Below are 13,380 nucleotides of genomic sequence, written 5' to 3' on the forward strand. Positions count from 1 at the left end.
ACAATGCCTAAGCGGTGCTTGTTGGTCCCCCATGATCCTCTTTTTCTTATGTTAATTGGAGCTGAGTTGATGAGATAGCCACCTGTCAGTGACCACGCTGGGTGGTCTAATCCCTCCTGGCCAAACTAGTCCAGATAGGCTTTAATGACAAGAACAGGGTACCTTGTACTAGTATTTGAAATTAATGTAAAGCCGATAATGGTACCTTAAACGGTTTCCTTAAACTTTTATGAAGATGGTGATGGTTTACACAGTAATTTTTCCATTCTATGTACTTGTGTATTTCTCTACGATGCAAAACCTGAAAATGCTGTGTACTAATGACAAGCATTTCGGCACCGGGAAATTCAGAAACTTCAACAAAATCAAATTGACGAACAGATTTTAAAAGTTACTTGATTTTCGGGGGAATTCATATTCAAATTATGAGTTTCCATCAGTCAAGAGAGTCGACCCTCTAAGAAATCTTTCAATATTTTTATGCTCTCTGTCTTGGGCAGAGATATCACTGCTCGTGTTCATTACCGGTAGGTTCCCTTGTTTTGAAGATCTAGTTTTGACATTTTTCTCATGTATACATTGTACAGTGTATATGTAATAAACTGTATCTGCTCAGTGGACAAGTGGACAAAAAAGTGTCCAAAAAATGTGAATTGTAATGTACATGTAAGATTAAGATAACAATTGTTGTATCATAATAAAGAAGTTATGTAAATGTATCATTCTGCAGTGTATATTCTCATTCTTGTTGTATATGTGGGATAATGAAGGGTACTATTTGGGACTTTGAGTTCATTATAAATCAGGGCTCTGTCTTTTAAAGGTTGCAATTGATCCGAATTTCAAGTCCTTTAATCAATCGCAAGTTTGCAGTCCCCTATCTCTTATGTATATAGTTGCAATTGATATCAATCGCAAGAAAGTTTTGATATATCCCAACTTTTTTTAATAATAATAATAATAGCCTAATAGTCCACTCCAGATTTTATTAAACCGAAACAGAAATTGCACTATCCCTTATTGTTGAACGCCAAACAAGGTAGCAACAACTCGCATCTTTTAACGTCTTTTTGGTATGACGCAGCCGGAGTTCGAACCCACGACCTCCCGGTTGTGAGGCGGACGCTCTACTGACTGAACCAACACTCCGGTACATGGCCCAGGTATATCTGAAATGTTGTCTTCTGTTGGTTCTCTTTCTGTGCATCCCCCTCCCCCTTTCCCCTCGACTCCCACTCTCTCTCTGCATCTCCCTTATTCACAATCAAGTATTCAACTCTCTATCTCTTTCCCACTTGACATCGGTCACATTCACTCTCTCTTGTTATTTTCCATCCATTTATCTTGTTTACCTTTTTATTTTAATTCTTCTGTGTATCTTGCTCTCTTGCTCTAAACTTCTTGAGATTTCTCTTCATGAGTTAATCATTCCTTTTTAAAACTTATTTGCATTTATGAAATCAAGAGAACAGTTGGAAGTACATAGATATAGATAAAAATGAAAGCACAAATTGAATTTAAATTCCAAAAAATTCATGAGGCATGAAAAAAATTCTATGAATACCTAAAATCTCAAGTTCATACGCAAACTTAGAATTGAAACAAATATATAACGGGAAAAACAAGAAGGGAAACGAAGTATATTTCACCTCCAATTTGGGAGGCAACCCCAATAATGCACATTCATGATGTAAAAGTATTTGTGCATGTCCCCTCTGAAGTCTTTTGATTGTCGTGTAAATTTGCAACCTTCAAACCGATGATAAAAGAATACGGACATGTCTTTTTAGAGGATCTATGATGAAGTATCCACAGGTCTGCTGACGATCTGGGACAAAACGATCAAACTGAAGCAGAGATATAACTGCAAAACTAATGGTAGGAGAGAATAGTCCAGTCTCTTTTAAAGCCCCCACTACACTACTTATAGCTACTTGCACCCTCTATACAGCAAGCAATGCCTAAGTGGTACCCGTTGATCCCCATTGATGCCCTTTTTCTTATGTTAATTGAGAGCTGATGTGATGAGATAACCACCTGCAAGTGGCAATGGAGTATGCACAGGATTTGACATTCATAGGTTGGGTGGTGTACATGTATGAAGACAATACTTCCAAAATAACGGCAGCAAAATATTGGTGTGTCTCTTTAGATGATTCACAGTGAAGTACCCATATTCCAGAGTTCGGCGATAGAAGGATATCATTTCCAAACCAATGATATAGAGAATACTCCATCTTTAAACAACTCACAATAAAGTACATGTACATGTACATAGTCACAATTTTAACAATAACACGTTGAGTGTTTATGTGAAAGCATCGCTTTCAGTCCGATGGTAAAGAATTCAGATATGCCTTTTTCTTTTAGCCGGTCAACTGTGAAGTACATGAAGGTCTGCTGATGGTCATCACCACTTCCAAAGTTTGGCTAAGTGCCATGTATGACACCATTTCCTAACCGATGATTAAGCATTTCGACATCCCTCTATAGATGACTCTTGACCCAGTACACTGATCATATACTTTCAAAAGTTTGGCAAACGTAGGTTGAGTGTTATGTAAAGACTAAAGACACCACTCCCAAACCAATGGTAGAGAATATCGACATCCCTCTACAGACGATCCATATATGTACATGTACTCCAAAGTTTGATGATGATTTGTTGAGTGTAACGTAAGACACAACTTCCGAACCGATGATTGAGCATACTGACGTCCCTCTATAGACGATTCATGACCAAATACACCGTTCATACTTTCAAAAGTTTGGTGATCGAACGTAGGTTGAGTGTTATGTAAAGACGCCACTTCCAAACCGATGGTAAAGAATACTGACGTGTCTTTTTAGAGGATCCACGATAAAGTATGCAAAGGTCTGACGATGGTCTTGGTCACAAGGATAAAACTGGTAACTGTCTTTATCCTGTGGAGACAAAAACAAACAAAATCAATGATTGGTAGGAAAATCAGGGGGGTGTTTCACAAAGATCTTAAGTTGAACTTATCTCTATGTTGGACTTAACAATTATGGAAAGCCGTTAGCATCTTTGAAAATAGTTTGTAAAAGTTATTGTTTAAAGGCATAAAATGTTGATTCAAATCATTCATATTTTCTATTATCAAGGAGATTTCATGTTCTTGATGTGAAATTCATGAAAAGTCTAAAATACTTAAATTTTTGCTTTTGAATACATTTTATTTTAAGGCTTCAAATAGCTATCCTATAGCCAACTTAGAGTTAAGTTTGACTTTATATCTTTGTGAAACACCCCCCAGCAGTCCTTTTTAGGGATGTGATGCCACAACTTGTTTATGACATGAAAGACATCTTTCGTTCATGTACTTCATTGAAATATTAAGGGAGATGTGAGTTGGTTTTAATAGCGGTAATGTCTGTGGTACAGTCAGCTCTCTGTCTTGACCTACAAACTGACTCAGCGGACTCGGGTTCAAGACTGAGTCACGTCTTTCGGATGGTGACGTTAAAGGTTGGTCCTCATCAGACGTAAATAATCATATCTGATTGATACAAGTCCGTAAAAACCCAAATTACAACCTCTATTACCATGCCTTCCTTATACTAAGAAAGTAAGGCATATAACAGCCTCTTGTTGCATAGACTGTAACTGTCTTCTATTAAAATGGATGATTAACATATTGGACTGTGACAAAATAGTATAACATTGACCATATCAAAATGCCTATGATGATTAGAGAATTCTGCTTAAGTCTTTTATACACATCGTGCATCATGCATATTTTGATTTTCGATTTTCATACATCTCGGTGGTCATACATATGAAATTTATGAAGTGAAAACAAAAATATACAGTTTAAAGTTGTACTTTCAAGAAAGGTTTGGAAAATGTTAATCTCTAGATCTCTCTTGATTCTACAGTTTCTGATATTCTGATGACAAATTTGGAAACACATGTAGATCTGTTGCGAGACAAAAAGATAATATGAATTTAAATATTCGCATACATTTTCTGCCCTTCTAGTCCTGTGCATATTCTGTCAAATAAATGTGCTAACGGCCTGTAAATGAATTTAGCCAAAAGACTCATTTGAGATTATTAAACTTACCCACGCCTTGACCTTGAATACATGAGATGTAACTCTCAGCTCTTTAGTTGAGGCATCTTTCTGGACACTGCAGAATCAAAAATAAAGAAATAAATCACGATCAATCAAGTACAGTATTCATTTTGATATTTTGTTGTTGTGTAACATATAAAAATGTAGACAGCTTCAGATTCTCGACATTTCATTTCATGTCAGATTTGTATCTGGCTTTATACATTGTATCACAATTGTATCAGTGAAATTCCAGCTTCCTCTAATATACAGTAAGGATTTTTTAAAGCAACTAGTGGTAATTTGTAACAATTTAATGTGAGTCAGAAATGCTTTATATTATATTTCATCACAGTCCTTCAATATATATATATATATATATATATATATATATATTATATCTCCATGTATATACATTTATCTGCCAAGAATTATTACTGTTAATTAAAGAAAAAGCAGTCCTTTGGAATATCATTTCCAGTCACTTTCTGTTACAGTAGGAAGTAGCTCAAAGTAGCCCAAATCAAAATCAAAAGATTAAATTGAAGAGATTGTCAGATAAACATACTCTTGCTTCCTCATACTTTTGCTTGCATCAAGATGCTTGCAAAACCATGTAGTTTTACACATTCAGACCTTTATCTGCATATGTTTTTGTTGTTCTTTGTTTTTTATTAAAACAATAGCCATACTTGTTATGAAAACATTACATGATAGCTATCCAGGTAAGAGTTTGAAGGGTTTACCTGACAAGATCTTTGTAGAGCAGTTTAGTGGTATCCAAGTACGGTGTGATGCTATCTTCATACTGACATAATGAGCCGCCGAGACACAGATGCTCGAAAAGATGGAAGAGAAACTGCTCCCTCTCAGCCTCGGAGTAGACCTCATAATTATCAGAATCTTCAAGAAGAATCATCTATAAACGGTTTTAGGAGAGATGAAAAAGAAGAAAAGTAATACTTATCTGATTTTATCAAGAATAATTAGCAAAGGAACAATCAAATAACCTGAAAAGTTATCACAACTCTTAATTGTTATTGTATTGATAGCACAAATAATTACCTACCGGTAAAACCTTTCAATGACTTCGTTGCCAGATATTGTAGTAATCAAAGAATTTCCTCTACAGAGTAAACACCAAATCTTCCAAAAGTTTCTGTAAAACTTTGAATACCAACGTTATTTTTTGTCTTAAAGCATCCCTATTTTAAGCAACAGGTACTGTAGTCTTTTTCTTTTCATTTTCATATGAAAGTTAGAATTTAGAACATGAAAGTATGAATTTAAATCTGTACAATGGACTAACATCATACATTACATATCAACATGTGTGCATGCATACTTTGCTGTAAAAATACATGTCATGCAATTATTTCGCACAAAAAGCTCAACACACCTTTCTAACTTCATCAGATATTGTGAATTCTTCATAGAATTCATCGAAGCACTTGACGATGCGTCCCCCTTCTCTAACAAGCTCCTCCTTCTCCAGACGATCAAAGAAGGTCATGGAGGTCACGGAACAAGGCACCTGAAGAGCCTCGACTTTCTCAGCAGTGAATCCTTTAGATAGTAATAGGAAACAAAACATGATTATAGATGGAACCTTCAGGCCTGGGCCCAACATCGCAAATCTTTGAAATTGATCATACGGTCAACTGATTGATAGTTTGATGAATTGATTGAACATACCGGTACATGTAATGTTGTGCTCATGCAGTAGGCCTACATTGCAAAATATCAATCAACCACAGAATTATTTTTGTGTTACAGGTTCTAGATTAGCGGAAAATATGAAAGGAACAGATTAATAGTATTTGACCAATTCCCTCCCGCTCCCCCCCCCCCCAAAAAAAAAGAAGAGATCTTGGCTACATTTAAATTAAATCTTACACATATCTCTTCAAAATTGTGTAGGGACACTGAGAAACATGTTCATGTAGGCTTAAGAGTATCTGCACATCCCTTTTTTCTCTTCTGAAAAATGGTTAAATTATCATTTGGCAGATGCACAGCATATAGATTTTGTACAATGGAGGGGAGGGTCAAACTTAATTGGGAACAATGTTTAGATGATGAATTCATGATACTTGCCTGGAGGACCCCATGACCCACTGTCTGATAAGACGCCTAAGGTTGCCTTGACAACAGGGTCTTGGAAAAAATCCTGAGAGAAAATCAGTAAAAAAATAATGTATTTTCAACTAGATCTACATTGTAACATGTATGTTATTGCATGATATATGGAGGTTTGCACTGATAGGATTTTTAACAGAGACTTCAGATTTATTAAAAAAAGAAAGAAACAGTCATTTTGTATGAAGTTGAGGATCATTTTGGATTTGTGATCTACTGTTTTATTCTACTGTAAAAAAAAATCAAATAAGTGTATTTATTGGCTATACTAGTGTAGATTCTATGATCTAACACTATAATAAAATTGAGCAATTCATTTTCTGAGATATAGATCTATGTACTATTATTAGTAGTATTAATGTTTTGAAATGTGCATATAAATGGGGAACCGATTAAATCCTAGAAAATGATGTGGATTTATTAAAGACTTGAAGTGTGAAGTGATTCCAAGTTTTTTCACTGAAAAACTACAACACACACATTTCAGTAAACTGTGTTCAATGTTGCTTCATTGTTATTTCTTTTCTTGTAGTTTTAATTTGCTATTAGTTTTGTATGTTAGATAATCACCATACATACATACATACCAAAATAAAGTCATCCTTTTGGTAAGCCTGAAAGAGTTGGTCATAGCTGAAAAACTGCACAAACATCCGACCTTTCATTCCCCTGCGAAAACAATTTGTAAAATATAACTAAATTAACAAATGAACATAACATACACGTACAATATGTGAGTTAAAGGCACAATATCAACATTTTCTGACCAAGTCTAGATCTAAAATGTTTGAGGGAGGAGGGGGGGGGGGGAGGGTGTCCAGATCGATGCTTAACATATATGTAAAAAAATCCATCACTAACTACAGTGTAGATCTAACTAACCAGCACTAACCATCATGAATATTTGTTCTTAATAATTATTGTCTAACATAACTCTTATTTCACACACAAATGTCAAAGGAAGCTTATTAATATTATTATGAGCAAGTTAATCAGACAACATACATGTATAAGTTATAACATATAGACCCCTCTAGATCTAGGCCTATATGATTGGTGTAAAGAGGTGCGTGCTTGGCCTAATTGACGTGTACCTAAACTAAATTAAATTCAGATTTTAATACCATTTTTTCTTGGATCTTGGATTATTTTCCTCCTAAATACTCCGAAGAAGAGTTTTGACTGGAGGTGGGGGAGGGTGGACGATTACAATTTTGACATTGAGTCAATGATAATTGTCATTTCCTGCAAGACCAAGGACCATGCAGTATGTGCATGTGCCTGAATTTCAAAATATCTTCAAGACTCAAGTAGGCTACATGTATCATTCTCAAGTTCATTCAAGTTCCACATTGTTACGCAAGAAATGAGTCAAGACAAAAAAATGTTGGCAAATTTGGTAACATTAACTGTCTTTTAAGAAGATTCTTCAACTAAAATATTCCCCCCTTTTATCGGAAATATGCTAGTCGGTTTTTATTGGCCACCCTGGCCCTGTAACTTATATAAAAACTAAGCAGTAGAATCTAGATCGTACTCGCTGAAAGTCTAGGCTCGCGCTCGCGGCCGCCCCGCGACGCGCGGCAGGCCAGGACCCCGGCATGACGGGCAGAGTCTGAGCTGAGGAGTGCAGTGAGTGATACTGATAATTGAGGGCCTAACTTAAGCCGAACATTTTCATACCATTTCATCAGCGAATCTTGCACCTCATTGTTCTTCAGAGATGCACTGTTCTTATCCAGTTCCCTGAAATGGAACTTCTTGTCCTTCTGAACATCTCCAGAAGCCATACTTTATCTGATCTTGCAACAATTAAGATGGAAAAGAAAACTGATCGAGATCGTGAGAAATGCAGTCGAAACCAAGGACGCTTTTTTGTCGTTCAGTCTAGCGCCATCTACGATTTTTAGATGATATATTTTCCACATCGACTCCGAAAAAACTTGACTTTATCATTGTTTGAGCTTTTGATCATTACTTGATTAAATTAAAAATGCCTGCCATCGTTAAACCAGGGGAACTCTTTGTTCAGATTGCAGGAATTTCGGGTGCTCTGGCCGTTGCTCTTGGGGCGTACGGAGCTCATGGTATGTGCCTTCTTCGCCTTTAAAAAAAATATGTAGTCCCACATGCCTAAATTAATGTAGTAAACAAATAGCTTTTGAACTAACTTTTCCATGCATGTAAAATATCCCCCCCCCCCCCAAAAAAAAAAAAAACTCAAATAACTTTGTTAATATAAAATAGGTTTTATAAGTAGCGGCGGATTTGCCAGGGGCGGGGCGGAGCAGTTCTGTTGTTTGTTAGATTGTTCTTCAACTTATTATTATCCTGATTATGTTATGACGTGTCATGTCTGTAATTATTGCTGTCTTAATTTTGCCTTTACTTTTGCTTTAGATCTAGGGCTAGGCCTATCTACTTTACCGTCCTGAGCTGACTTTTCTTTATAATTATTATCCCCAGCATCAACAAATCGTCAACTCGCGTACAGCCAATGTGATTCATAACACTGTTTCATGAAATAATGTAAAACGTTTAAATTCCACACCTCTCTTTGTTTTTATCCAATTAATATGAAGAAACTTACAATGTTTTGTTTGTTTAATTTTCCTCTATTTATTCCTTAAAACTTACAGATGGGCCTGACACGCCCTTTAAGTTTAAGTTAAGTTAGATTTACAGTTGATTCTATTAATAGCACAGACAACATCATTTAGGTACATGATGCAAGTCATATTTATTCAAGATCAAGAGATACTGAGTTGCGTATGATCAACAATTGAATTGTTTACTTGAATGACATATATCTCTGCATGGTTTTGCATAATGCTTTGGCAAAAGTACGAAAATACTCTAGCCAGAGGACTGTACTTGCATTGGAAGAAGAGGAAGAATTAATTTTGTATTATTCTTTAGAAGAAAAGAAAAGTTCTTGTACAGAAATACGATTCTACTTGTTAAATCATGTACATATATTTCCAAAGTCTAATTTTTTTTTCTTTTTCATTAAAGGCATGAAAAATCAATCACCTGAAGCGAAACATGTAAGTAAAAGTTGTTATTATACAATAGACCATTTTCAAATTGTATTAAACTATACTATTACCTAGCATAGAGATCATACATTTAACTGCTTGTATCTTGCATGTATGCAAACACTAGTCGTTGGTAGGTCCTATGGACATGCTGGATTCTGAACAATATTTTGTGTAACTTGCATTCTACATTTCTATACATAAATTAAAATACAATTATTTGTAAAAAGGTGCATATAGAAATAATTTCTAAGGTGCTCTTAACAAAAATGTATCCATTTAAATTTGAATGCATTATAAATGGAAGTAGCCATTTTAATTATATTCAAAGTCTAAATGAAAAACCACTATTCATGTACATGTAGCTTCTCAATTCTTATTTGATCATTCAAGGATATAGTTGACCTTTTCCATTCACAGTGAAAACTGAATCATAAGTTTTCATGTTTAACTTTTAAAATGCTTGATAAATACACGTTTTAGAGAATTGCAATCAGATGCTGTGAACTAACAAATCTAAATGCCTTAAGTGCTTGTCATTTTGTTCTCCCTTTTTGTAATGCGTGATTGGCAAGCTCACACAATGCAGGCATTACAAGTTCCTTTCATTTTTATTTGTAATGTATCTGCATTTATTTGAATTGATTTAATCACTTTACTTGTCTTTTCTGTGTTTATATAGTGCTTATGATCTTTGTTTATCTCTTTTCTAAATACTCCAGACATTTGACACAGCAAGCAGATACCATTTTGTGCACACCTTGGCTCTCTTGGGGATCCCTCTCACCAATAACCCTAATCTGGTAAGAGAAGGTTCAAAACAAACCTGCCATGATTGCCATTTTTTTAAGGCAGTAATGTCACCAGCGTAATAGTAATTAATGACAACAACAACAATAACAATGATGATGATGATGATGTTGATGATGATGATGATGATGATGATGATGATCTTGATGATGATGATGATTATGATGATGATGATGATGATCTTGATGATGATGATGATGATGATGATGATGATCTTGATGATGATGATGATGATGATGATGATGATGATGATAGTAATAATAATAATGATAATGTCCGAGTGGAAAATATTAATACCAAAAAAGTACCGGTATCTTGGGAAAATAAAATAACCCTGACTTCAATAATTGCAAGCTAGGTAATAATAAATCTCCATCAGAAATATTAAGAATCACCCCATGACTGACCAGTAACAATACTGCAAACTCTGATTACTTCAAAAGAAGATAAATAGACAAGACATTACCATGGACGTCATTAATTCCTTTCTCATTATAATCTTTTGATTTTATTTGCATCCAGTCCGGTAGCCTGTTGACATTGGGGATGGTGTTGTTCTCAGGTACTTGCTACTTTTCTGCCCTGACTGGTTCGACAGCTCTCAACAGACTGGCGCCCATCGGTGGCATGACCCTCATTGCAGGATGGGCGTCCATGGCTCTGGGTAATCTGAGATAACTCGGCTTTAAATAGGTTCTTTAAAACAAACTACTCTAAAAAATAAAACAGGGCCCTAGCTGTTCCGTAAACCTAATTGTTAACGATAGCAAGTTACCATAACTGTTTTAAGCTACTGAAATCATTGCATTTGGACTCGGTTGGCCGAGAGCAAATTTGTAATAACATTTTGGCACTTGTTATTGAATATTCGCATGTGTGAAATGTTCTTGAATTTCATGATCGGTTCAGATTCACTATGTGAAATGAATGAATCATAACTGATACATGTACAACTGAATTTATTCGCAATTTTGGAAAGTTTTTTGTCTTCTTGAAATTGTTGTTGTTTTCATGAATTTTACGATTGGTTCAGATTCATGATAATTTCATGTGAAATTAATCAATTATAACTGATACACCAGAATATTTTGCAATTTGCAAATGTTTCATGCCGGCAGAAATTGTTATTGATTACAAAATGCGGAAGTTTCTGGTTTTTAGAATACGTTAATTGACCCCTTCTCTGACACCAAGTTTTTGAACAATTGTCAGGAATAAAAACCTACCAGTGTTAAGGCTTGCTTGTTCAGCTATGACGTGGCCAAACCGCAGCGATTTTTACAACATAAAGTGTAATACACTTGACATTTCTGTGTCTAGCAGTAACGCGTAGCTCAATACGCGCAAGTCCTTAGTTGTGCACAGTTGCCATTCATTTACACATATAAAAAAACCTGTGGGGCTTTTTTGCTGCAGTTTACTGCGATATATCTGAACTCTTGCCACATCAATTTGACACTTATTTTTTAGCTAAACGTTAATTGTATCATATCATTTCTAAATGTACTGGTCTCTAGCGTGAGTATTGCTAGAGGGGTCAGGGTTTACACACTAAAAAGTTGTTACTATCAATGCCAAAGGTGTATATTGTCATCAATCACATTCATAGCTTTATAAACCAAAAGAGTTGTGTTTTTGATTTTCAAGATGAAAAGTCTTTCTACTTCCCATTTTTTTTTTAAATGTTAATGATTACATGTAATTAAAGTGATGAATAAGATGTTTCCTTCCTGCAATATTGGCTCTGTGCACCACTCAAAATGATGGTGGTGTATACTTGTGTACACTGTACTTAAAAATAAAATCATTGTTTTCAAATGTTGTGGTTGGGTCTTGCAAAGACATAATTTTGTTCACATTTGGCCAATATTTTCATTATCTATAATAAATTGTTATAAATGCTAAACACAAAAAAATAGGCAAGTTCCCCCCTGATCAAGCAACTTCTCATAATTTGTTTACTAGAAATTTTTGAACAAATGTTACCTATAAGGGACTGTGACCACATGTGGTTCTTATGTAACTTTTGTGTGAAAATCAGATCAAGTTATGCTTGAATGAGCACACTATAAAGACAAAATGACCACATTTCAAAATCTACTTGTAAGGTTGTCATTTCTCTGGTGTACTGAGAAACAGTCAAATTCATGACAAAAGATCACACAGAATGTGTATACATGTAAGAACCACACATCAGGCACAGTCCCTTCTAGTTAAATTTATTCACAAATTCTGGTTCAAAATTATGAGGAGCTGCTCAAGGAGGGAGGGGGGGGGCTTACCTTTTTGTCATGTACAAATGTACTGTATTTGGTAAGTAATAGTAATTTTGTTTGTCATGTCACATGTAAATTTATTTCTCTGTTTGATGACTATGTTGTTTTATATATTGGTATAATAATTAATTGAAGATACAATAAAAAGACATAAAGATTGAAAATGTTTTCAGGGCTGTTTGTACTTAAGGCCTCTGTGCCTTTATTCTACATACCAAAGGTTTTTATTAGGTTTTAATTTTCAGTCTTGGGTATTTATTACTGCATTTTGAAATAAACTCTATAAAATGCATTGTGAATTGTCTATCATATTAGTCATAATTTCCAAACTGTGCAAAATTGTGAACACTTCCAAGTACCCAATGGCATGTAGTCCCATGATTTTCAGCTAGGTTATTTCAGTCGGTCATAAATCTGATGAGTAGAAAACCTCCCAATACTTGATCATCAAAAGTGTGTAAAAGGATGGACATATGAAATGAGAAAGAAGCTTGAGAGAGAGAGGAGAGAGAGAGAGAGAGAGAGAGAGAGAGAGAGAAAAGAGAGAGGGGGGGGGGGAGGTAGGGAGATGAGACAAGGAGAGAAGAACAGGTGAAGAAAGTGTGTGAAAAATGTGTATACAGTGCACAACACAAAACCTACCACCCCTTCCCCCACACATGTTTTAGAGCTTATGGGACAAATGCATTATTATCACTTAGATCAGAACATTTCCTTGAACTGCCTCCCCCCCCCCCCCTCCCCCTCTAAAGTAATGAATGCAACAACATTGTTGTACCGTTTAAAATGGCACAATCAGTAAAAAGACATGAATTGTAATTTTTCTGTTTAAAAAATGATCATTTTATTTGAAGACAATGATATTTGATGAAAAAGTACTCCATTGCACGTACAAATATATGCAACTAAAGCAAATTGCATAGGATGAATACGTCTCACAGTAAGATACATGTATAAGGAATGAAAAACAATATCAAATTAATTAATTTGTTCCAGTTACACCTTACAGGCTGCATTCATGTGTATATACCGGTATAT

The 13,380-nt window shown here is 35.2% G+C and overlaps 2 protein-coding genes across 2 annotated transcripts; one reads left to right on the plus strand and one right to left on the minus strand.

Moving 5' to 3' along the window:
- Window positions 1–1,489: 1,489 nt before the first annotated feature.
- LOC582091 (cilia- and flagella-associated protein 300-like) lies at window positions 1,490–8,106 on the minus strand. Its single transcript, XM_011663887.2, has 7 exons — window positions 7,902–8,106; window positions 6,806–6,887; window positions 6,177–6,249; window positions 5,479–5,645; window positions 4,826–4,998; window positions 4,089–4,155; window positions 1,490–2,925 (listed from the first exon to the last, which is right to left on the minus strand). Exons 1-7 carry the CDS (start codon window positions 8,006–8,008, stop codon window positions 2,794–2,796), a joined length of 801 nt encoding a protein of 266 aa, XP_011662189.1. The 5' UTR covers window positions 8,009–8,106; the 3' UTR covers window positions 1,490–2,793.
- LOC582048 (transmembrane protein 256 homolog) lies at window positions 8,105–11,740 on the plus strand. The gene is made up of 4 exons (XM_011663888.2): window positions 8,105–8,305; window positions 9,234–9,265; window positions 9,979–10,059; window positions 10,589–11,740. The coding sequence occupies exons 1-4, from the start codon at window positions 8,212–8,214 to the stop codon at window positions 10,742–10,744; spliced, it is 363 nt and encodes a 120-aa protein (XP_011662190.1). The 5' UTR covers window positions 8,105–8,211; the 3' UTR covers window positions 10,745–11,740.
- The last annotated feature ends 1,640 nt before the right edge of the window (window positions 11,741–13,380 follow it).

This window comes from Strongylocentrotus purpuratus, unplaced genomic scaffold (genome assembly GCF_000002235.5).
Source record: "Strongylocentrotus purpuratus isolate Spur 01 unplaced genomic scaffold, Spur_5.0 spur5_scaffold_12, whole genome shotgun sequence".
Taxonomy (NCBI): domain Eukaryota; kingdom Metazoa; phylum Echinodermata; class Echinoidea; order Camarodonta; family Strongylocentrotidae; genus Strongylocentrotus; species Strongylocentrotus purpuratus.